Source organism: Mustela lutreola, chromosome 1, assembly GCF_030435805.1.
Source record: "Mustela lutreola isolate mMusLut2 chromosome 1, mMusLut2.pri, whole genome shotgun sequence".
Lineage (NCBI taxonomy): Eukaryota > Metazoa > Chordata > Mammalia > Carnivora > Mustelidae > Mustela > Mustela lutreola.
In genome coordinates this window covers 259,442,445-259,468,217 of record NC_081290.1, presented here as the reverse complement: position 1 = coordinate 259,468,217, position 25,773 = coordinate 259,442,445, and the positions used below count along the sequence as shown (strand labels likewise).

Here is a 25,773-nt window from a genome sequence, read left to right as displayed (position 1 = left end):
ATGTCACTTGATAGATAAATTTTCCCCTAATAAGGGAATCCTCTTGTTTCCAGTTTCTACAATATCACCAAAGACTTGCTATCTGTTTGGTTATGTATTTTATAAGGTACAGTACTGTATTTAAATCATTTAGTTTTATGTGAACCACATGATTTTACCTTGTTATAATTATATCTATATCTGTTTCTGTCAGGTTTGTTTCATTCTTAAACACCAAACTGAATTTTATTGCATGAGTGAATAAATTATTTGGAATGTGCTGTAACTATATTTCTATGTATAAAAAAAGATGAAAGTTATAAGCCAAAAAGGTAAAGGATTTGAGCAACTGTATTAAATATTGACTTTTTAAAAACCAACCACCTATTTGTGTTTTCTTTTCAAATATTTCTTCCAAATCACAGGTGATCAGTTATAATTATTCTCTTAGATTAGAATGCTGGGAATAGAAGAGAGGAAATGGAACAGAAACCTATGTGCTTTATAAAAGATCTCACATCAGCTATAGTGGTAAAGTGTAGGGACTACTAGAACCTAAGTTCACTCAAAGGAGAGGTCCCACTTGACATTATTTAGTCCTTTATTTTTATCCCTTCAAGCCCAAAATAAGACTCAGTGTATGTGTGCATATATGTGTTGTGTGCATGTGTGAGAAAGAGAGAGAGTGAGAGAGTGAGAGAGAATAAACATAATTCACACGACAGTGCTACTTTTTTCTCTGGGTGCAACAGGATTTTCACTAGGGAATCTGCTTGGTTAGTGTGTATGATGATAGAGACGCTATCGTAGACCTGGTTGTCAGAACACACATTTGGGAGAAAGGCGTCATGCAGAGGAAAAAAAACCCACATTTTTAATGAAAAACATAAGTTCAACTTAAAACGATGAGGCATGCATTCTTGTGACACTAATTATAACTTTATACTTCCAAAATTTTTAAGCAAAGTATCACTTAAAATGGGTAAATAATAATGGTAAATTTTTCAGTATTGTATCAGAAAAATTGAAACAAAGTTTGAACAATTACAGTGCTGGGTTCCATTTCAGTGGTTTCTTCTGAGAACTAAAGCAAATTAGCTCAAGAATCAGTATTTTTACACTCTGGATCTTTTGGCTTTAAGTGGCTTTTGAAGGGAGTATCCCCAGATGAGAAACTTCTAACACTCCTGCCGAGATGACCTGCTTGAAGAACTGGCTGCCTGATTAACTATTAACTGCTCTCAATAGGATTAGATAATTAAGGACATTGATGACCATTAATTAGGAGGAGGGCACATTAATTTGTCACTGGATAGGGCCCTTACAATGATTTATAGGTTAGTGCTACTTGCAAATGTGAAGGGAAAGAAAAAAAGAGAGAGAACCATGAAGTCACCTTATCAAGTGGCCGGCTAAAGAGGGCAGAGGGTCAAAAAAGGGCCAAAGTGGTCACTTAAGGGTGAAGTCCCAAACACCAAAGCAGTGCCAAGCCACATTGACCATCATTTGGTGATGAAGTTAAAAATATGCTAATTTATTGGTGGCAATTCTCTCTTTTTATGGTTTCAAGCAGTTAAGACAAGTGGCCTGCTTAAGAGCTTTTCATTTGAAAAGAGATTAAACAAAATGGTTTGTCAAGGCTGCTTGGCTGTTTTATGTCTTTGTTAAAAAAATTGCACCGACTATACTGATAACTATCACATCACCCAAAAGCCATCTCTCCCTGAGCATTTATTTCGTTAATAAATACATCAACTCTAATTGCTTAATAGTGCTATGTTCATTTGCTCTTTAGCAAGATTAAGTTGAAATAAATCTTTTGTACCACTACTTTCTGTCACTACTGCTTGCATGAAGGTCACCAAAAAAGTTTCAGTTTTGTAGAAAATTTGATTAAAGACCCTGGTGTAAATTATATTTTGTTTTGTTCATCATGGAAAGTGGAAAGGTGAATTCACTAATAGTAAAGAAAACTGCTTTTAGAATGTAGATAAGGATCCTCTTTACTTAGCCATACACAACTGTGGGTAGCATTCACACTCCACACACAATAATCACAGCTCATTAACATTTAATTAAATATGCTTTTGAAAGCCTTGGAAATATGCACGTCATACTTCTCATGGAAGTTTGGAGTTTACTTTGAATAGACACTTAAAACAAAATCATTTTTTACTATACTCAAATGATATGTCACTAAAAGAGAAAAAAAATAAGATAGTTCTAAAAACATTATTCTGTTACACTGAAAGAACTTAAGAATATTAGCAGGAAACATCTTCTAAGAATTTCATTAAGTAAAAAAATGTATATATATATATATATACATAATATATATATATATATATATATATATACACACACACACACAGACCATTTAACCTCAAGTCATGAACTAAAATACAAAAATTCTCTCTTACCTCAATGGTGAATAGCTTCCTTTTTAATTTAAAAGCTAAGTCTTTGACATCAGATACATCATAAATCAAGTTATTAAGCCGAGGAATCTGCCGGATATGAATCAAACCTTGTGAAAAGGAAATTAAAAGAAAACAAAATTTAAAACACTGTCTTAGATGCATAAAATTAAGAGTCTTACAGCAGAATCCTGTAAATTTACACACAAGCATCCTCCCCTTTTAAAACTGGAGCTTACTACCAGGAGCAATGAAGCAAATGCTGTGATTATACTCAAGTAATCAAGCAGAATAAGATAAACAGAAATCCTTGTGCGAGGAAAACTAATTGCACTTTGGTACAGAAGTACAGATGTAAAGAGAGATCTTAATACTTGTCAAAACTACAGCCGGTTTGTGTGTGATTTTCTCTTGTATTTACAGTAAGCAAATATGGCTATCACCTTGCATGCTGCCCACGGCACCACTGAGTGATCTTTATTTTATTAAATGCACCAGTAAGCAGCCAGCAAAACACGGCTTATGGGTTACTGATAACCAGTGAAGCACTAATGAAAAGTATTTCATTTTGTACCTTATTAATGACTTGAGCAAACCATTGAAGAAAACTACATTTCAGAGCACACTCTAGGATCAAACTTTAACCCCTATGCCATCCCAAGACACTCATTTCTGTGCCATGTTAGACCTTTATGTAGCTGTTATAAGCTTTGTAACAGTGCTAGGTAAACCGTGAGCTTTGGCCTCTTGTCAGTAGAAACACTTGCTAATTTCTTCTGACAAGGGCACTGGATGCCTTTTGTGCAGCTTAATGCAGTTTCTGACTAAACTCGGGGTCATCTGCCACAGATGAAGACATGGAAGATTCTTCAGTGCATCTCTCTGCCTGAAGTGCATCTCTCCGCCTAACTCAGCCCCTATTTAAAAATCATTGTCCCAAAGACATTGATCTCTGTACATGGGGGAAGAAAGCAAATCCAAATCTGAACAAATGAGATGCCTCTTATTTAAAGAACTGTTTCTCTAGTATACAGTTGTGTGTGCGTTTGAATGCATAGGAATGTATGTATTCGTTTTAGCTTAACAGGGTAAACCTCTAGGTTCTTAACTTTCAAAATGTCCCTTCAAAAATAATTCACTGAAATATCTGATCTAATTTATTAAACTTAAAAAAAGGCAAAATATGTTATGAAGACAGTTTTTAGATGCAGATTAAAAATATCTTAAACAGAGCTATTTAGTAAAATACATTAGAAATGAGCACACCGGACATTCACTTGCACATTCCTCATTTTATCTTGATATGTATGTGTTGGTTTAGCCCTTAAGTCAGGAGGCCTTATACAATGAATGAATACGGTTTATCTTCTTATTAACAGAAATGTTACTTCTTGTCAAAGCCACTCATGAATCTGTTCCTAATGATTTATCGATTCAGGGATTTCAGCACAAAACATCATGGCCTTTCACCCTTGAAATGTTTTAATCAAAATAACAGTCTTGGAATATAAAAAACAATTTACTAAATTTATTAGGTCATAATATTTACAAATGATATTCAGATATAATTTATTAAGGCAGTATTTAACTTGAGTTGTTTTAAAAGAAAGTGGAAATAAAAACAAATGAAAAAAAAGTCATCCAGTTATGAAACAAGTAAGTGCTAGGGATGTAATGTACAGCATGGTGACTATGCTTAACAATAATGTGTTGTATATTTGAAAGTAGCTAAGAGAGGAGATCTTAGACTTCTTGTCACTAGAAAAAAAAATCATTGTGAACTATGTGTGGTAATCTATGTTAATGAAACTTAACTCTTGCAGTCATTTTACAATACATACACCTATCACATCATGACTTTGCACACCTTAAACTAATACAATGTGGTATGTCAACTACAGTTTAACAACAAATTAAAAAAATAGTTTAATCTTAATAGTCCTCTTCCTATAACAATAATGGATTAAATAATTATACATAGGGCTAATCTGGGCATATAGCATACACAGTTATGCAAGTTAATAATCATGAGGTGAATTATTTTATGTAGTTTTTGTTCATAGCTTGTAGTTTCTAGCCTTTGAAAAATACTTTATTGTTAGATTATACTGTTCTATTATTTTTTAAAAGATTGTATGCTGACTCTTCAAAGCAATGGTGGTTATCATATAAAGTATCTTCTAATTTTTTTTTTTGTAGAGTCAGGAATTGTTATAGTCCTGCAATCACAATCTTATATAATCTTCTAGCAGGGTTCAAATAAGCTATTCAGTCTTTAAAGGTTTCCATGGAAGTATAGTAGGTCCATAATAATAAAAACAGCAATAATTGACATTTACTCAGTATAATAGGTAAAAATCATTCACCATATTCTGTATTTTATTTATAGATGAGATGTACAAAATTATTAAACCTTTCCTATTTCAATGATTCTATGTAAGAATCTTTATGTTTAAAAAATCTCCAAATTAACCAAATGACCAAAATATTGCTAAGAACTTCAAAAAATAATTAAAATCTGATTCGTTGACCTGTATTTATACTAGGATCGCAATATTATAAAATCTCCTCAAAACTCAAACAACAAAATGAGCAATGTTCAAATATAATCAAAGATGTTCACTTCATGAAAATGTGACTAACTAGGACTTTTATAACATAATAAATATGAATTTTATTTATTACATAGGTAGGCTTTGTAAAGTGTAAACCACTACACAAAGCTGTTATTAATGGAGTTAATATGATATTTATTTCAAAATGGCTAATAAGTACAACTAATTTCATGACAGCTTTAAGTCTCTGGGACAATAAAATATTTTTCTGACTGAACCATGCCTTAGTACATGGGTTGGACTTATTTCAAGCCGTTACCATAATCCATAGTCTTAATGTAGTTTGGTGATAAGCTGCCATGAAAGAACGGTCAGGAATGGAAAACATTTGACAGATGTATTATAAAATAAAATTCTTGTTACTTGACAGTAGATACTATGACCGGATACAATGCTTCCAGGTAAACCTAAAGGCAACCCAGGGTACTCTCTTCCCATGATAAAGGTGCTGCTTACCATGATAATCCTTATATAATGGGTTGGTTTCTCTCTCAGAACCAATGAATGATTCCAGACCAACTACTGTATCTGACAAGTTTGTAACACGAGTAATAACTGCTTTATTCTGTAAAACAAGAAAACAAAACACTCATTTTATGTTTAAAAACATAATATGTATTCAGTGCCATTATGCCACTTCAGTGAAAATGGTAGAGGAGATAAACTATCAACATAGAGGAGTAATTCAAAGCTGCCACAGGATGAAAACTGGATGAAAATATGCTCTTAATTGAAAATTCTCGCCCATGTAGGTATGCTACTCTAGTTGGAAGAGCTGAGGGGACATACCTTATTTTTGGTAGGGAACATAAATGATTATTTTTCTTCTGTTTTAAGGGTCAAGGCTACCTTTATCCTCACACACTATTCTTTTTCAAATTACTTTACCCATTGGAAAATCTGACATCAGGATTCAGAAGCAGAAGATAGTACAGTATAATGTGGTGTAAGGCAAGGTCCCACTATCATCTGTCAACTGGGACCAGGTCCCAGCCCTGTAACAGCTGAGGTCCTCTGTATCATTTCAGAAGCACGGAAGGGTCCAGCTAAGAGACTGCAACATGGCTAGCTCTGGAGTCTTCTGTTCTCTCCTTCCAGATGCTGCTATTTGGCTCTGGGATAACAATAAAGGCAAAGAAAAGATGGTAGAAGACTAACTAGACTAGTAGCCTATGCTTTTTTTTCCAACACAACCTGACATGAACCAAAAACATGCTAAATAATGCATTGTTTAAAAAGATCATATTTTAAGTAGTGAAGGTTCTAAAATGCCCAGAATTTCATGGCTATAAAAAAATCATTAAAAATATAATCATTAAATACCCCATAGGTTCTCCTGAATTGTATTATTTAATGGAGATTTAGTATTTCTTTTAGCCCCTGACAGAGTGATACGTCAGCAAATGTTTTGTATGTTATAACGTCTTTCATATGTTATAACATTTTTGCTCTCAAGTTCTAGGTAAGTTGAAAAAAATAGTTCTTTGTAAAATTTTATAATTTTGAAACTCCCATTTTAGACCCTGGTAATATCTACCAGTTTAAAAATAATCTTTAGAAAAGGATGGGAAATGTAAAACAGTTAAGAAAACTTTAGTTTGATCCTATGACCCCTGTTAGAGGAAAGTCTAATGAAAGTGAATGAAACACATTCACTTTCTGAAAACATGATTGACTACTGAGCTTACTAGTATTCCTCTGTTTCTTAAGTCCTCTAGTAGAGATTGCATAAGAATGAAAAACAAAAGAAAACTGGTCAATGTTATCTGACTCAGTCTGAAATACATAGTAGTTTCTGTCACTAAACATTATGCTGAAATGACTGGTTAACTCATACCTAGGGCAGTATTTGGAACTCCTCTGTAAGTGGAAATGTGTGTATTCTTTATACAAAGAATGAATATTTTGGCCTTTGAATCAGTGCTCTTAAAAGGAACCAGCAAAAATAGTTATCCTTAATTGGCTTTAATATTCTTAATCACGTGGGTACCAAGTGTAGAAAAACAAACATAATTTGAAAATGCCTATTTTTTTCTAAGGCAATTTTTCATTCAATGGTGAGAAAATAATACAGATTGATTCCTTACTTTCAGTTCTATGCCACAGGGGATGGTCCTACTCCAGGAATAACAGGGGCTTCAGAGGCCATAAACAAGTTCCTCTCAATATTTCTTTAGCCAAAGACCATTATATCAAACTCATCCAGGTTGGGTTTCAGCCAGTTATTCTTCACCCAAACAAAAATGTCTGCCAGACATTCCAACAGCTGGGAGACAGTTCACAATGAGTCAACTTGAAAATGATTCATTGTGCTGAGTACTGAACAATGTTGGGGTGGGGGTGGGGTGTGGCTGGGTTGGTTGTAGAGGGTGAGAACAAGTGGGAGATGAAGAATAACCATGTGGTTCTCCCATGAAGAAGAATCTTAGATAACAACCAGCAGGCTCTTACCATTTCATTTTTAGGATAAACTCAACTGGGAAGAGTACTCCTGTCATGGACCCTCAGATGAACAAGCACTTATAAAGGCTACTGACAATATTTCTTAATCAAAAGGTCAGATTTCCTTTTATCTATACATAAAAGACTAAACCTTTGTATCTAAATATCTGAATCTAAAATGATAAAAGTTAGTTTTGTTAGAACTCAACTATTCAGATATGTAGTGATATAAGCTAGGGCTTTTTCAATTATTTTAATAATAGAAGTTGTAAGGTTTAAGGATGGAATTAGTCTTCCATTCAAGTAGTATATAAGCAAGGTCCTGTATATTTAGATGGACACCCTGACATTCAAAGAAGGTTTCTTTCTTTAACCTTAAAATTTACTAATAAACCACTTAACACCCTGTAACATTTGTCAACATTATAAATCTTTTTAGGGTAATTTATGGGAGATTTTAAAAAATCAACCCTCCACTTGGTGGAGAAAAATTAATGAATTGCAAAATAAAAGATGTATACAGGCTGGGTTTAGAAATCTCAGAAACTCATTCATATATTTAATTTATTGTGTTTCTAAGCTCTATCAGTTTATACTAAAGTTATTAATTATAAACTAAATTTGATTTTAAAAGCTTTGATGAAGTATTAGAGCAAGAAAAAAGTTTTAATCATTACCACAAAGTAAGTTATATTTAACAATGACCTTACTGTTTTCTGCACAGCAGTTTTGAAAGTTTATGTAATGTGGTAAGCTAGATGGTAAAAGTTGACAGATACTAAAAAAAGTCTATAGAATAAAAAGTACTGGAAATTATGTAAGAATAACATCTAAGTTTCTGACTGAGATAATCTTTACCTTAATTATAAACTCATTCAGTATTCCGGTGATGAGATATTTGGGCATGTAAATGTACATATTTTTTAAAAAGCTGAAATAGTGTTACAGATTCCTTCTGTACCTCCAAGATGCATAGGGAGTATGGTATACTGACATAATCATATCTTAACAACCACTCTTGTCAAAAGGTCTCTCAAATCACAATGCTAATACTAAGTGGTCTTTTAGATAAAGATAGGCAAATTTACTTAAAAGAGTCTAAAATTAATAGCTTTAAAAATCCTCCAAAGCATAACAATCACAATTCACTTTAGGGCGAATGCACTATGGACAATAAATTGTCATAATATAATTCACAGTGTTCAGAAAGCTTTAGCATAATGCTCTGAGCAGAGAGGCCTTGAACTTCCACATTCTCATCTTCACAGATTCTAAGTGTTTTTATGTTATTAGCCAAGATGCGAAGCATCTTTGATTTCTGCAGTATATGTGACTGGAAATGAAGAATCTCAAGGTATTTGTGCATCAATTACTGGGACATAAAGTTTGAGTAATTTTTGTGTTAATTTTGAAGTTGCTAACATTACAGTTTCTAATAAGGAACATTTGAGTAAGGACATTCAGGATTCACCAGTAGGAGTAAATTAATGGTTATATTCATGCATGGCACAATGACATCACCCAAGTATGTACAATGGTACTGCCACCCCTCCTCCTTGCCCATCTGGATGTGAAAATCCAGGATGGCTCAAAAATCCTCCCTCTACTAGACAAATCTCCCTTCACTCCTGGGTGAAAGTTGTCAGCTCTGGACAGTAGCCAAGACATGACTAGGAGGGAAGCCAGAAGAGAAGAGAACCGGTGTCCAGGAGTTTTAAGAGTTTGCTGGCAGTCTCAAATAGCATTGTATTAAGTTACATAAAAGGTTCTTAAAGGTTCTTAAAACTTGCAGTGCAATTTCTTAATTATTTATTTAGATTTAAATCATGTCAAATGCTGTTGCAAACAAAAAAGGCAAATCAAAAGGCAAATCAAAAGTCCAGTTGGTCATTTTTTACCCCAATTTTAATTTCACAAAATATTTCAGTTTTTATTTTGATTATTTCTTGCTTGGTTTCATAGGATGTTTCCTGTTTTCTTTTATAGAATGGTAACCTCTTTATTAGGATATGCCAAATCCATTAAATGGATTTTAAATAAAGGAAGATTAGTTTAATGCTCCCTTGCAATTCAAAGCTCATTAAACCAAAACTATGAACTTCAACAGATAAAATTCAACTACTGCCACATAAGCTCCCTCCATTTTCTAATAAAAATAGTTGAGATACCTCTTTAGAGTAACCAAGTAACAATCAGAAACCCTAAACCCTGAATGTTTTCTTACTTTCTTTGACCCAATTATCTCAACAATATAAAAAGATACAGTTTGTCCCAATACAAAGTATACTGCCCGGAGAGATTTTTAACAAGAGATTAAAAAGTAATTAACCAGTCACTTAATTATTAAGAAGCTTGAAAAGAAAAAAAAATCAATTGACAAAAACATTTATGCAATGGCTCAAATAAGTTTTTGAGTTACTAAAATAAGAAAGGTAGCAAATATACAACATAAAAGGTAGAGCTCCCATTTGATATATGGCACACATAACAGATTTGGGACTACAATAGTGCAAAAGCACTACTAAGTTAATATTGAAAAGTTAAAGAAAGATTTAAATTACTTTATGTTTGAATCTATTACATGATATGATGTGTGTCTATATGTGTGTGTATGTTGGGGGCGGGGGGAAAGAATCCCAAGAAAAGCAAGTATACTACTCCACAGCTCACGTTATAACATTTTTCTGAGAAATAATATGCATAGAAACACAGACATACTAGAATTAATGACATTTCTTTGTCATGTAATTTTAATAAGCTTGAATAAAAGAGAAATCGAGAGATATGTAATGCGGTATTTGTTTTTCTATGCTTATTAAGTTCTACATTCTTTAGGATTGAGACTATGAAGTAATAAAATTGTTTATACTGTAAGTTTTTACAAACCTTCCATCTTCCCCAGAGTTGTCATTTACTCATAGATTAAATTTTGATTTTATAAAAACATTTTATAGTGGGAAAAATAATTCTGTTCATAATTATTTTGAGTTTAAGAAAGAATATAATTTTATCAAATCAAGTTATACTAATAAATATTTATAATACCTTAGTAAAGGTATTAGATTAAATCTTTCCAGATTTAATACTGAACTTTTATTGAAATTCACATAGCTAATTTTAAAATACAGAGGAACTTGCGTAAATTTTAAAAATTGTAGCTATAACACTCTCTTGGTAGCATCATATATGATATTTATGTAGGAACATCATAAACATATTTTGATTCATTGTTCTAATGCTTTAAAACATATCCACAAAAGAGCTTATGGCAAATATACTTAACTTCAACGGCAAAATAAATTGCTAAATTGTCAAATTCTACTAGGATTAAGCAACGGAGCCACATCTTTTTGTGATTTCTATGTGTTCAAATACTTGGTATTCTAAGTTTTGGTGTGAAAATTTTTTTAAGAACACATGATGTTGTTTTCAGAAATATTACTTACATTTACATTGGCTTCAAATAGTACCTGCTTTGCAGAACATCAGTTTTTTTTTTTTTTCCAGTTTTCTTTTCAATAGGTTATTCTATTAAACATTTTAAAAAATCTTAATATTCTGAACACTCTTATACATGGGGTAAGCAAAATATTATAATGAATAGGGTCAAGAGAATAATGGTATAATATTCAAAATTAATTTTAGGTATTTTTACATAAATGATAGTTTCATACTACACATATGGACATTTGCATCTTTGGTTTAAAAATATATAATGGGTAACTTCTTAAATCAGAAATTTGTTGCCTACTACTTTCTACTTGAAACTGTTAAAATGTAATTCACAGATGTCCAAAAGCTCATAGCTTGCCTGGAAAAACAATTGCTAATATCCAAATATCAAACAGAGCATCCAGCTGATGTTTGTGATGCAGTGGTAGGTTAAAGATACTAAAGTTTAAAATCAGCTTAGAATAATCCCATATTGAGTATAAAATGATAGCCTGTCATCAGGAACAGGCTGACAGAGCCAGGTCCAGATGGGAGACTGGCTGGGAAAAGAGCTGAGGCAGGTGGGAAAATGATGGGAACCTGACGGCAGACAGGACTACTCCCTCTGCTGGCAAGGTTCTCATCTGCTTGAATTTTTAACTAATGACTAGCTTTTCTTTAATTATTGAAGATAACACCAATAAATTATGTAAGGTCTTCCTTCTTTAGTTGGCTGTTCTGCATTTGCACATTTTCAAATTCATGGTATCCTATTTTTCACCAGATTAATTTCTCAGAGATATAAGGATCCAATGTTTCACCAGGAGGTCCAATTATTTATCTTGTAATTTAATTGCATCCTAAGCATAAGCAAATGTAGCATTGCTTTTTATAATATAAGGCCTTTAAAAATTCAGAATGCCTTTGATTTTATATTTGTTGATTTATGTACTTTCTTGAAGAAAAACATTTCTTGGGCTACCGACTTCACAATCTCTTTCTCAGGCTCTGCATAATGCCCCGTAATGAAATAATATAGAAATGAACCATATAAATCAACTATACAGGGAACAAGGAAACAGCATGTCACAGCAAAACAGCATAGATGTACAGCGCCAAACCTATCTGATAATCTAATGATCTGAGTTTACAGATATTATGTACTAATATGTAAGAAATTAAGAACTAATGTTTACATTAAAAATTTGTTAAATTTTACAGAAAAATTATTCAATATTTGATTTTCAGTGTAAGTTAATAGCTGCAGCAAAAACATTTAGTAAAAATCTGTTCTAAGATTTTGGCCTACAACCAGAAGCTCCCAGAACAGGAGGGATCAGCTTTTTCACCCACTGTTCTCATCTGAATCCTGGCTTAAAAGCTATTCCAGCTCCCAGCTTTCCAGAAGGCTCCATCCCAGGAATCCCTGCCTGCCATTTGGTTTGCTGATTTTAATCTCTCAGGACTTTCTTACAGTGGCTCTACTATGCTGAACTGGCACTTGCTTCTAGAAGTGAGTTATTATTAAACCTGTAGGTCAATTGTGGCACTAACAACTCTTTGGAAGCTTTCAGCCACAGTGTACAATTTGCTAGTCTAATTAAATATTAATTCTAAGTGTTACATTTTGTGGCTAAGAGCTTTTATTTTCCATCATCAGCCTGGAAGAGAAAGAGGTTACAAGGCTAATTTAATCTCTCCCCTTGTCCTCCCCAACATTAAAGATTAACTACATAGGGTGCGAAAATATTATTAAAGAAGCAGAAACTCTTTATATAATAATAATGCAATTAATAGCAAAAGGCTAAAACATAATGTTAGGATATAATATATGACCTGGTACTTAAAGAGTTTTAAATTATATTTAGTTACAAGCACATTTTCTTTCAATATTAAGAAATAAGTATCTTTTTTTGAAGATAGTAATCTTTCTTTAAGAGAAAGTATGCATCCAGGTATATAAGTAGGAAAAACTCAAAACTTACATTTTCTCACAGGTATTTTTCAGACAGCTTGTAACACCAAAGATTAAAAGCTTAGTAATTTTATTTGTTAAAAAAAGGCAAAATTAAATAAAGTTGTATCTATTTTCTGTACATAAAAAGTGATGAAGTCAAAGATAGTTTATAATAAAAATAATTAACATTAAAGATCCTTTTTCCTTTTTTCTTCTACCATGTTCAAGTGGACTGAACACAGAGGTCTCTTTCTGCTTCTGTTCCCAGAACAGTTGTGTCCATGCGTGGACACTGGGCATTATAAAGACTGCAGTCCAACAGCCAAAGATTCCATATGCCCTAACAGATGACTCAATCTCCATACTGTGATGAGACGTTTCACTATTTCTATCATTGATATATTTGAAAATTTTGGCTCTAAACAGTACTTTAACAACCACCATCACTACAAGGAAATACAGTAGGAATCACTGTATGAAATGTAATATCACAAAGTTATTTTAGAACAAAAAAGTTTTAAAATTATTTTTCTTTTTATGGCTTGCTGAATATGCTTTGGTTAGATTAAGTATAATGAAAGATTTCTAAGTGGTAATTTTTCCCTGTAGAGATACACATTTATCTTATTGACCATTTCAAATATCTTGCTCTTATTTAATATGCATAGTTACACTAAGGTAAAATGTTACGTACTCTGCAACTAATTGTATATATAGACAGAAACTTACAGATAATTTGGAGTTTATTTGTATAAAAAGTTTCAAACATCCTTGGCCAAGAAAGTAAATTAAATACATCTGTAAAATATATATAAGCTAAGATTTCATTTAAAAAATTAATTAGATACCAGAATATGTAATATAAAACAGAAGAAAATAAAAACTGGAGCTATAAGAATTACAGATTCTTATAAGTAGCCTACAGTAGCAAAGTCTATTATTCACTATTGTGAAGAATAATAGATTCTTTTACAATGCACCAGACTCATATGAAGTTACTAAATTTTCAAAGATTAGAATTTGACACATATGGTGCAATATTAAAATAGGTTTAATACAATTCAGCAGAGTTCTTAAAATTGCTTCTTTTTTACACTTTTAAAAATGTTAATTTCTTACAAGCTACTTCAGACTGGTTGAAAAGATCTAGAAAAATAAAAACCAGATTCTCAGTTGAGAATACCTTGATTAAGGAACTCATGAAAAACTGACAGCCAGAATATCTAACTTTATCTTCTAGTAATTGGTAACTATGATCAAGAGATTAAACCTAATCTCTAATTTTCATCCTTAAATATTGTCCTTAGCAAAGTGCATTTAAACAGACCACTTAAAATAGATTGCATTATGTGACAGAAGGTGATGCTATGCTTCCTATAATGACACTCTTATCAACAACTACATTAAAAATATTTCCCAAAATTTTATAGATGTAAACTCACAAAAGTATGTTGTTCCTTCACCATGTAATTATTTTTAGTTCTTGTTTTAAAAATAAAAGATTTCACACTGAGAGAAATTCACAAGGCCACTGGAGTCCACATTTCATGATCCCATATTAGTGGTTAGTTCTAAGCAGTCCACTACCTAACTTAGAGTTTAGCTGCTAAGATACTCAGCATGAACACAAAAGTTTATGGATGTGAAAAGACTTGTTCTGAATTTCTCTATTTGAAACATTCATTCATTGCAATGGGTTCAAAGCTTTATTACCTTAATGTAAAATATTAATATGAAAATATATCAATTAAATAACTAAAACCTTCAATTTTCAAGAGACATTATAACAAGACGTTTTCTTCCTGCTTTCCTTCAGAAAATAAACTTTCCTTAGTATAAAGGAACATACTGGTGATGGTTTTCTTTAAAGAGATAGATGGGGGAAAATGTCCACAGATCAAATTGTTGGAAAACTTTGGTTAAATGATAAAAACTGAATAAGACTATTAAATGACCAAATGCCAATGACAATAAGTCAAAATATGCTCTAGGCCACTTTCAAATGAGGAATCTATTTTGAATAAAATAAAGTTTAAATAGTTTATAAACTAATGTTCTGTAAGCAAATACATTAAATGTTGGCACTATTTAGAAGTATTCTAGAATGAGAAAATATTATTTAATATTTTATCATGAATAATGTCAGAGAAGTTTTCATCCCTGCATTATTACAGTTAAGGAGAAATTTATTAGGTTGTTCTTTATATTTAAAAATTCCTTTAAAAAGTAGGATATGACAGTTTGAATAAATTAGCAATAATAAAAAGTAAATTTTCTTCCTGAAAGGGAAGCTCTGAGAAAGGCATAGAAAAATATCTCCCCACCTATTTTAATCAAAATTCTAAGTTCTTTGATATTTATTTCCTTACAGTTTCAGGTAAAAGTGTTTTTGATCAATAAAAACAAATCAAGAACAACCTGTCATAGATTGTGTAAATAAAATGCATTAGTTAAAAGAAATTTACTTTCCTTTTACCTTACCAGTGAACTCATAATAAGGCATAAAGCTAATTTTTTTGGCATAAAACTTAATTTTTATTTCCAAAAAGAACAAAAGTTATCAGTTATCATTTTCTTCAAGCACACAATTGTCACTAGAAACTAAAAATGAAATTAATTTAAAAGGCAGAAAATGTTATATAATTTGGAGGTAGATGACAGATTTTACTATTAGTAAGCCAGTTCCCATTTATAAGAGCAAAAAAATGATAGTTTCATATCTTGCTAGTTGTGGAAATCAAACAGTACCCTATTGTAACTGCTTCAAAGGCATCACTTTGCAAAAAATCTCATTAAAAAGTTTCGAACGGTGCACAAACATTTCTAACGGTAAATGGGAAGAAGCAGTAGAATGTTCAATGTACCTGAAACAGAACCACCTTTAAATTAGAAATTTATACTTAAGTTTGAAAAAGCTTAAGTAATATTCTCATACTTAAATAATACATAGTGAGAGTTTCAAGGTAGGGTTTAGTTATTTTTCTTAGATGTAACCTTCCCTCTTTTTTTTTCCCCCCCAATCCACGACAACCTTCATTCGACAACAGTTTTGAACAGTTGAGTTGTGAGAACGTGAGCAGCTGCTGTTATTATAACTAAAGGTCTGTCTACGGCTTGAGTCTGAGAGACCACATGTTCGGCTGTCCTCTCATCTTGCCATCCTCACCAATTAACTATTAACATGGAGGGCTGTACACATGCTCTGGGGGGCTCTTTAACAGGCTTCTTGGCGAGTGGAACAACTACACAGCAGGGATCTGGGAACTGGGTAATGCTGGAATATAGGGGAGCCGGCCGTAGTTCTGCTCTTTCTAAGGACACTTGACTCCATCGTCTAGCATGTGACAAAGTTTGTATTTAACTTGGCCATTTTCACATATATTTTCAATACAATGTCTCTGAGCAGATGCCCAAACTATTTTCTAGAAAGAGACATATTAATATGAGTAATGTTATAACCTCACAGGGAAAATTGTTTAAGACAATACATTTATTAAGACACTCATAATATATTTGGTGAATAATTTTAGTGTTTTCTTAACAGATATTTAGAATTTATTTTTACACATTTGTTTCAATGTATGCTTGTTATTTTTTACCTGTGCTGCTATGGAAATAAGTTTTAACCCAAAGAAAATTAAAAAAAAAAAAAAATTCAAGTTCAAAGTTGTGAGGTTGAACACAAAATATTTCAAAGGCAAATTTAAAAATAATTCTTCTTCATTCTGCTTGCCAAAGTCTTATTATAACAATAAATTCAAGTCAGTTTTGAATCTATGTCATTATTTTCCCTATTTTAACTTTTCCTCCTCTTTGCAATTTCCTTAACTATGTGTTCCTTCCCTACAATGAAATTAAACATGGGAAGCATGCCAAAAGTATAATAAAGGGTAACTAATCATTACTGTACAAGTCTGACAGAATGCTAATAACTAAAGTAAGAACGCTGATTGGCTGTTTTACCAATTTAAGAGATATAGATATTTTACGTATTATTAATCTAGTGATATTTTACACAACATAATCAACTAAAGGTATCACAATTCTGTTACCCTATAGATGTTTAATTATATGACATTCCCAAAGATATGAAACTACACTTGTATTTCCTGCAGAAACCATTTTACTATCAAATTTCAAGCGCAAGCTTGCAAATACTTACATATACTCCTTTTCTGCTCCATTCACACTATTTTTTACGTTGCTGAAAAACCTCCACAAGGATTGGGATATTGTCTTATTTACTACTATCTCCCCTATATTCACTTCTATATCCCTACAAGTGCCAAGACCTGCAATAAATATTTGTTAAGTGAATGAATAAGTTAAATTACCCTTAGACATTCAATCACCACTTAAATCCTGACTTAGAGTCTATAGGAATGGCACTGGTCATAGTGGAGAAGAAGCTGACATACGATGTTAAAAAGAGTCACGGTACAACATGGTGTGAGGTTACTATGACTTAGAGGGCCACCCGACTTCAGGCATGCTTCCTGGTCTGTCTCAGGACAAAGCTATGAGAAGACTGTCAGAGTCTTTCATGAAAAGAGAAAGAAAGCTGCTCATCTACTGCTTTGATGGACTTGTACACCCTATTTTTTTTTGTCACCTGATCTCTGTTCAAATTTTCAATTTTGGAAGTCTTTTTAAATAAGAATAGGGAAGGTAAAGATTGCTGACCTATACTAAGTGCCTGCTATGTGTCAGTAGTGCGTCAGCACAATCGTCGCTAATTCTCTGAACCTGGTCTTCTGCACCCCATTTTTATAGAGGAAGAAGCTGAGGCTGCCAAAGTTAAGACTTTACTAAAACCATCTGACTAATTTGAGTCTATCTGTCTGGAAAAGCCTTGTGCACGGTCTGCTTCTTAATTCTGCCGGTATTTTAGTACTTCCACGGAGTAAGCTGCCTAGCATGGTAGTTAAGAGTATGGTAATTAGAGGCCACTGCTCTGGTCTAAATCCTACCCCTCTCTAGCTGTGTGACCTTGGGAAAGTCACTTCAAAAAGATTTTTTTTGGTCCCTTGTTTCCTTATCTGTAAAATGGAGACAATAATAGCACCAAACGTATGGGCTTATTTTGAGGATAAAATGAGTTAATATTTGAAAAGAGTTGAGGATTGCAACTGGCCCAGAGAAATCAGTCAGTAAGATTTATTAAATAAACTCCCAGTTCCGTGGTTCTGTGTATTCATATGTCTTTGATTAGCATCATAAGTATACTGCTTCCAGTTCTTATTTCCTTTCTTTAACCTAAACATTGTGATTTTGCTTACAGTCTTTAAGAGTCATTTAGAGTTTTGTACCCTATTTACATCATGCTTGGTTTAAGCAAACTGTTAAATCTTATATTTTCTCCTAAGTACTTTGATATAAAAACAGGTATATGGTGAGATGTCATGCTCGAAGAGCAAGAGAACAATTTGTTTTTTTATTTATGTGATAGCCAGAAAAATTGCTGGGGGAAGAAACTATGGAAAATAGGAAAATTTTAGATGGATGAGTTTTTAAAAAAAGATATTCTTTATTTTGAGGAAAATGTCTTAATTCTTACTCACATTACTTAACCTTGACTCATCACCAAGCCTGACCCTACACTTTCCTATTTCCATTTCAAAATAGTCTTTTTCCTGGTATTGTAAAAAAACATAAATTTAAACTATATCTCTTCCAGTTATATAAAGTTTTAAATGTATCTATAAAATACCAAAATGCAAATATTGCATAATGTTAGGCCATCCAGTCCACCTTCTCATCTCAATCATTATTTAATTGGTGATATATATAGGATGATTTGAGGTAATCTGATAGTATGACTGCTGTTTCCTTATGCAGGAAAATCTGAAACATTTTCTTTTCCTTGTTCTTGGATTGATCCCTTTGGAATAAAGAAAATTACCCATATACATGTGTTTATTTCATAATTTTTTTTTTGCAATTACACATAAAGGAATATGCTTCCATCTCTTTTCCTCCCTTGACTGCAATGAAACTTTTTACTTAATCTTTCACATGTACTAATTTGTCAAGGATTTTACAATAATAGTTTTCTCTTTAAAAATACTGAAAATAGCAATGTTAGCCTAGAACTCTTCTTCCAAATGGAAAGTTACTGCCATCAGAGTTAGTAATTCAAGATGGATAAAGATGTAATGTGACAGAGAGGAAAGAGTAAGTTATAAAAGATCTGAGTTTGATATTAGCTTTAAATATGTGATTAAATATGTGACTTTATCGAGTCACTTAATTTCAGTTTAATCATGTTTGCAATTGGCATCATGCCTATCCTGCAAAATTTTTGTTATGATTAGGGCTGCTAGCTGTGTAACCTAACAGTGAAGATGCTAGAGTTTGGAGTCAGGGAAAGACACGAGTTAGAACACTACTGGTCTTGCCACTTATTCACTACGTGACCTTGTAAAAATAAAGGTAAGGCTTGTGGTCAATATTCAAGGACATAATGCTTGTAGAGTGCTTGGCATGTGTTATGTACCTAATAGTTTCAGCAATAGCATAGTTATAGTAGTAGCAGTGGCAGTATTTTCACTGGTATCTGAAAAAGTTTCTTCCAAGTTTACTTATCATCACAATCATGAAGCTCATTAAAGCTAACCAAACTAATATTAAAGTATTAACTTTATAATGACTTAACATCATTAACAACGCAAACAATGTAAGTATGTGTACAATGTCTAAGATGATTAGAGAAAGGAATTTCCCTATGATGTTTGTGTGATTATAAAACTCACAATGTTAGGTTCCTGCATATTCTATAAAAAGCCCTTAAAGGAAAAATAGATTATCCTCTTATAAAATTATAAATAAATTCTACTGGCCAAGGAGGCAAAAATTAATTTATTTATGCCAAACTCTTCAGTCATAAGAATTGAAATATGCTGGTATATCCTGTACAAAACTAAGGTAACTAAATGAAAGTTGTCCATTTGCAGAAAATATTGGGGTATGTTAGAAAAAAGATGCTACTAAAATCACATAATTTATAATAAAGATTCAAGAAGTTTCAACAATCAGATATTAGAAATAATTTCCTAAGTAAGAATCATTATTTCTTTAACATTTATTGAACATCTAGAAAAAGCTTAGTTGCTGTGCTAGGAACTTTTATGCTTTATTGTCTTTAATGATGTATTATTATCATAAACCTAAGCTGGCAATAAAAAAAATTATAAATATGTAGCCCTAACTTTCCAGAGACTACAAAGTATTAGATATATAAGATTATATGAAACCACATGTTTGTAGCAGACACTAAGTTCCTTGGTAAAGAGTCATACCTATAAAAAGAGAACTGCTGAATGTAAAGGTTTTGACATATAATTAGAATGTTAACTAATAACTAAAAAACTACTTGAGAATATGAATTAAAGTTGTGTAGAAAATTAAAATTGGAATATATTGATCTGTTAGATAAAACTACAAAACTTTTAGATGAAAACATAGGAAAAAACCTAGAGAGGGCAAAGATTTGTAAAATGGGAATAGCAGGGGAGAGAAACTGTTAGCCATTAAAAAAAATGATAAGTAAAACTTCATTAAGGTTAAAAACTTCAGCTCTTCCGAAGACACTGTTAATAGAAAAGGCCAAGTCATAGACTGGAAGAAAATTATTGCAAAGATATACTTAAAATATTTAAGGAATTTTACTATTCAACGAGGAGATAAATAACCCAAACCAATGGACAAAAGACAGACAAAAGGAGACTGGCAAATAGCCAACAAATATATGATAAGAATGTGAACATCATTAGTTACCAAGGAAATGCAAATTACCACAATGTCATACACTTCACGTGTACTACAATGGCTAAAATGTGAAAGGTCGAAAATAAAAAGGTTTGGAGGGATGTGAGTCCTAGAGAGATGAAAATACCCATGTATACAAGACTCATACATTAACATCCATAGCAGCTTTATTCACAATAGCATCCATCTGGAAGGAGCTCATGCCCATAGTAGGTGGAAGGATAAAGAAATTGTGATGTATTTTTACATTCAAAAACTAATCAGCAATAAAAGTAAACTCTGCCATGTATAACACTAAAGATGATGCTGATATTAACCAATATGATTGTTAGACATTGTATAATGAACTGTGTAAAATATTTGGAAGATCTGTGTAACTCAGTGAATCAGCACCTTCCAAATGACCAAGGAATGAAATGTTGATATCTTCAATGGGTAAAAGACGCATTCAAAGCACAAGATAAACCAATGCCTTTTAGTGAAACATAATATGAAAAACTTCATTGATACCGTCTTTGATTCCACATTGTAATCAATGTTTATAATACTATTATTTTGTGAGTTTCAGTGTATATTGAAGAGGAATATCCATAATTACGTTAAAAGTTATTTAAAGAGTTCTCCTTTTTCCAACAATGTATCTGTATGAAGTCAGATTTTCTTTTCATTTTTCAATCAAAATAATATATCACAATGGATTGAATAAGGAATCCAGTATTAGAACCTGCTGTTTTCTACTAAGGAAAAATGTAAAAACAACGTTATTCTTCTTGCTAAAATTTTTTGTTTTGTTTTGGAAAATCATTATTATTTATAATTGTTTAATCATTTTATTATTATTTTAACTGCATTCATAAAAATTTTAAAACTTCTGCTTCAGTTTCTAACATGGTAAGTATCAATAGATACAACCCAAATGAATAAAATTGTTGAGATTGTCCATTGTTCTTAAGAGTGTAAAGAGGTTCTGACATAAAAAAGTTTGAGAATCACTGGACTAAAGTTCTGCTCTGGTATCCTCATAACTCTGCTATCAGATTTACCAACTATTTTGTAACTTATCCTTTTTTTTTTTTTTTTTTAAATCAGCAGCTTTACTGAAATAACAATTCACGCATTTAAAGTGTACAAGTCAGTGGTTTTTTTAGTATTCACAGTTATGTGCAACCGTCACTCAAGGCATTGTTTTTTTTTTCAAAGATTTTATTTATTTATTTGACAGAGAAAGACACAGCGAGAGAGGGAACACAAGCAGAAGGAGTGGGAGAGAGAGAAGCAGGCTTCCCACCAAGCAGGGAGCCCAATGTGGGGCTCAATCCCAGAACCCTGGGATCATGACCTGGGCTAAAGGCAGACACTTAATGACTGAGCTACCCAGGCGCCCCACCCAAGGCAATTTTACCACATTTTCTTCACCTTAAAAAAAACCGCCAAACCTTCAATCTTTTTACAAATCACCCCTTCACATACTCAAGGTCTCTGTGTCCCTACATTCCAGGCTCTAGGTAACACTAATTTTTGGCTCTATAGATTTCCTTATTCAGGACCTTCACATTAATGAAATCATATATATATGTTCTTTTGTGATGGCTTCTTTTATTTGGCATAATCTTATTTTAAGGTTCATCTATTTTGCAGCAAATATTAGTACTTCATTCCTTTTTATGGCCAAATAATATTTCATTGTATGGATAAAGCACATTTGTTTATCCAGGTGTCAGTTAATGGAGATTCAGGCTGTTTCCATCTTTTGGCTCTAATGAATAATAGTGCTATAAAACATTCATGCACAAGTTTCTATACGGACACATGGTCTCATTTCTCTTGGGGATATACTAATGAGTGGAATTGCTGGGTCATATGATAACTCTATGCTGAATCACTGAAAAGTGCAAGACTGTTTCCAAAGCAGCTGTACCCTTTTACATCCCCACCAGCAGAGTATGGGGGTTTCAATTTCTTCACCTTACCAACACTTACTGTTACTTATTATTCTACCAATCCTAGAGAGTGTGAAATAGAATCTCATTGTAATTTTGATTTGTATTTTTGATGATTCATAATGTTGGGCATCTTTCATGTGCTAACTGGTCATTCATCTACCTTCTTTCAAAATTGTATATTCAAATTCCATTCCCATTTTTTATTGAATTGTCCTTTTAGTATTGAGTTGAAAGCATTCTTTATGTGTTAGAGATACAAATCTCTATTCAGATATATGATTTGTAAATACTTTCACGTATCATAATGACTTCTTGATGGTGTTCTTTGAACATAAAAGTTTTTAATTTTGAGATGCATCACTGGCTCAACTGGTAGAGCCTGGGACTCATCTCAGGGCTGAGTTCAAGCCCCACACTGGGCATGGAAGCTACTTTAAAGAATAAAGTTTCTAAGTTCGATGAAGTCCCCTTTGTCTATTTTCTTTTTTCATTGTTTGTGCTTTTGGTGCCATATCCAAGAATTCTTTGCCAAATCTAAGGTTATTAAGATTTTTCCCTAAGTTTTTTCCTAAGAGTTTTATATTTTTGGCACTTACATTTAGGTCCTTGATTAATTTGAATTAATTTTTGTACCTGCTGTACTGTGTGTACTGTGTGTAACTTCACTGTTTGGCTCATGTGGCCATCTAGTTGTCCCATCCCATTCGTTGAAAAAGATGATTCTTTTCTTGTTAAATGGTCTTGACACCCTTGTTGAAATCAGCTGACCATATGGATTTAGTTCTGAACTCTCAATTCTATTCTGTTGACTTATATACCTATTTTATGATAGCACTACACTGCCTTTTACCATTGTTTCTAGTAAATTTTGCAATTGAGAAATATGAGCCCTCTTACTTATTCCTTCTTAGGTTTATTTTGGTTATTCTAAGTCCTCTGAAATTGCATAGCCATTTTAGAATCAGCTTGCAAATTTCTCCAAAAAAATTCAGCTGGAATTCCGATAAGGACTGCATTGGATCTGTAGATGAGTTTAGAGACGATCATCATAATAATTTTGAACCTTCTGATCCATGAACCTGGGAAGTTTTCCATTCATTTAGATCATTAAAAATTTTTTTCAACTATGTTTTGTAGTTTTCAGAGTATAAGTTTTACATTATCCTTGCTAAATTATTCCTAAGTATTTTATTCCTTTTCGTACTATTATGAATGCAAATGTTTCCTTAACTTCATTTTCAGTTTGTAACACAAGTTCTTAATGTTTACCTCCCCATTAGAAGGTAAAGTCCCTGAAAGGAACCAGTATCTCATTCATTTTAAAACTTCCACTAATATAAAGTGGGCTATAGCATTACTAGTTACTCAAAAACAGTAAAGAATAAATGAATGAATAAAGTAGGAAAACACAGCTTCAATAGATAAATTTGTAAGAAATGCAGATTTTGGGTGCCTGGGTGGATCAGTGGGTTAAGCCTCTGCCTTAGGCTCAGGTCATGATCTCAGGGTCCTGGGCTCTCTGCTCAGTAGGGGGCCTGCTTCCCCTCTGCCTGCCTCTCTGCCTACTTGTGATCTCTCTCTCTCTCTCTGTCAAATAAATAAATAAAATCTTAAAAAAAAAGAAAAAGAAATGCAGATCTTTTCCCCCAATTTGTTGAGAGGGAAGTATTTGGATTTAAGAAATCTTGATGTAAAAGGCACCTGGCTGGCTCAGTTGGGACAACATCCAACTCTTGATATCAATTTGGGGTTGTGAATTTGAGCCCCATGTTGGGGGTAGTGTCTGTAATTATTAAAGAGGCTGCTAACTTGAAGAGAAAAAAGTTACTATGGTAACCCTTAGAAAGCTCAAGAGCACAAGTCACTGACAACATATTCAAGTATGGTATACTGTCAATTACACTTCTCTCTCCACTTGTGCTGGAAGGAATATGGTGCTACATCAGACTATCTTAAAATGTTTTAACAGTCACTTAAAATAGTGACTTTTTCTTAAAGGAAAATGTGAACCTTTTCCTGTATATTGAAGGAAAGCTCAAGGATTCACGTTTCACAAGCTTCATATAGTCCTTAAATAAAGACTCAGCTTTAACCCTCATATAGCATGTTTAGATACAACACCTTAAAATGGTATTTCTTTATCTCCTTAGAGAACTCCAAATTTCACTTATATCTCATATTTCTGTTAATGTAGTTAAATGTAGGGTTTGCAGAGAACCATGAAATCTCGCCAAGTATAGTCTTTGTTTCTGTGATTTGCTTGAACATGTCATTTCGGTTCAGACCTCAGTTGCAAAACAGGGATAATGCTTTACTTGTCCAAAGGCGGGAGCCTAGCACAGATGAGCTCCATGTCATTTCTAGCTCTAAGATAAAAAAATAGGAGATTTATTAGCTTTGAACGAGTTCCAGAATAAAAATCTGTTACATATTCTAGTATGTGGTTCTGGAATCAATTTTCTGGGTTCAAAGCATGGTTTCTCAAGTACTGAACACTGACCTAGTTTCTTAATTTTTCTGTACCACAGTTTCCTTGTATGTAAAATGGAGATTATAAAAGTAGTTACATAAAATTTTATAAGAAGCATTAGATCCTGACTTTAGGTGTTTTATATTTGTTAGCTGCTATCATTGTTATTACTATGACTTCCCAGAGAAGTAAAGGAAAACAAAACTCAAAACTATTCTGCTCTAAGTGTCATTTCAAATCATAGTGGTTTTTTTATAATTATTTTTTTATTATTAACATAGAATGTATCATTTGTTTCGGGGTACAGGTCTGTGATTCGTCAGTCTTATACAACACAAAGTGCACATCACAACCCATAAACTCCCCCAGTGTCCATCACCTGACCACCCATCCTCCGCCCCCCTCCCCTCACAGTGTTTTAGTATGTGAGTTAGAAAAAATGATTTCAGGGATTTTGCTTATTTTGACTTTCACATTCCATTCACTGTAGCCAATTTTTAAATTATTTTTAATATTGTACATTATAGAAATATTTACAAAATAATACCAAGAAAAAATATACGATATAATTCTAGTTTCTCTATTACCTGTACAATAAAAATAATGATGAAAATTGTCCCAAACTTGTCTCTTGAATACTCTTTAAAAAAAAAACTTTTTGAGGGGGGCCCCTTGGTGCCTCAGTGGGTTGAATGTCCAACTGTTGATTTTGGCTCAGGTCATGGTCTCAGGGTCATGAGATTAAGCCCTG

General features: G+C 32.7%; 1 protein-coding gene across 5 annotated transcripts in view; it reads right to left on the bottom strand.

Moving 5' to 3' along the window:
* ELP4 (elongator acetyltransferase complex subunit 4) overlaps positions 1-25,773 on the bottom strand; it is a 243,152-nt gene that overhangs the window by 119,975 nt on the left and 97,404 nt on the right. For all 5 annotated transcript variants that reach the window (XR_009345762.1, XR_009345763.1, XM_059138840.1 and 2 more), the window contains exons 8-9: positions 5,468-5,576; positions 2,400-2,506 (exon numbers count right to left, since the gene is read on the bottom strand). Coding sequence is in view for 3 of the 5 variants with exons in the window: in XM_059138840.1 (XP_058994823.1) it covers positions 2,400-2,506; positions 5,468-5,576 (216 nt within the window). In the remaining 2 variants the exon portion in view is untranslated. The remainder of the gene's footprint in view (positions 1-2,399; positions 2,507-5,467; positions 5,577-25,773) is intronic.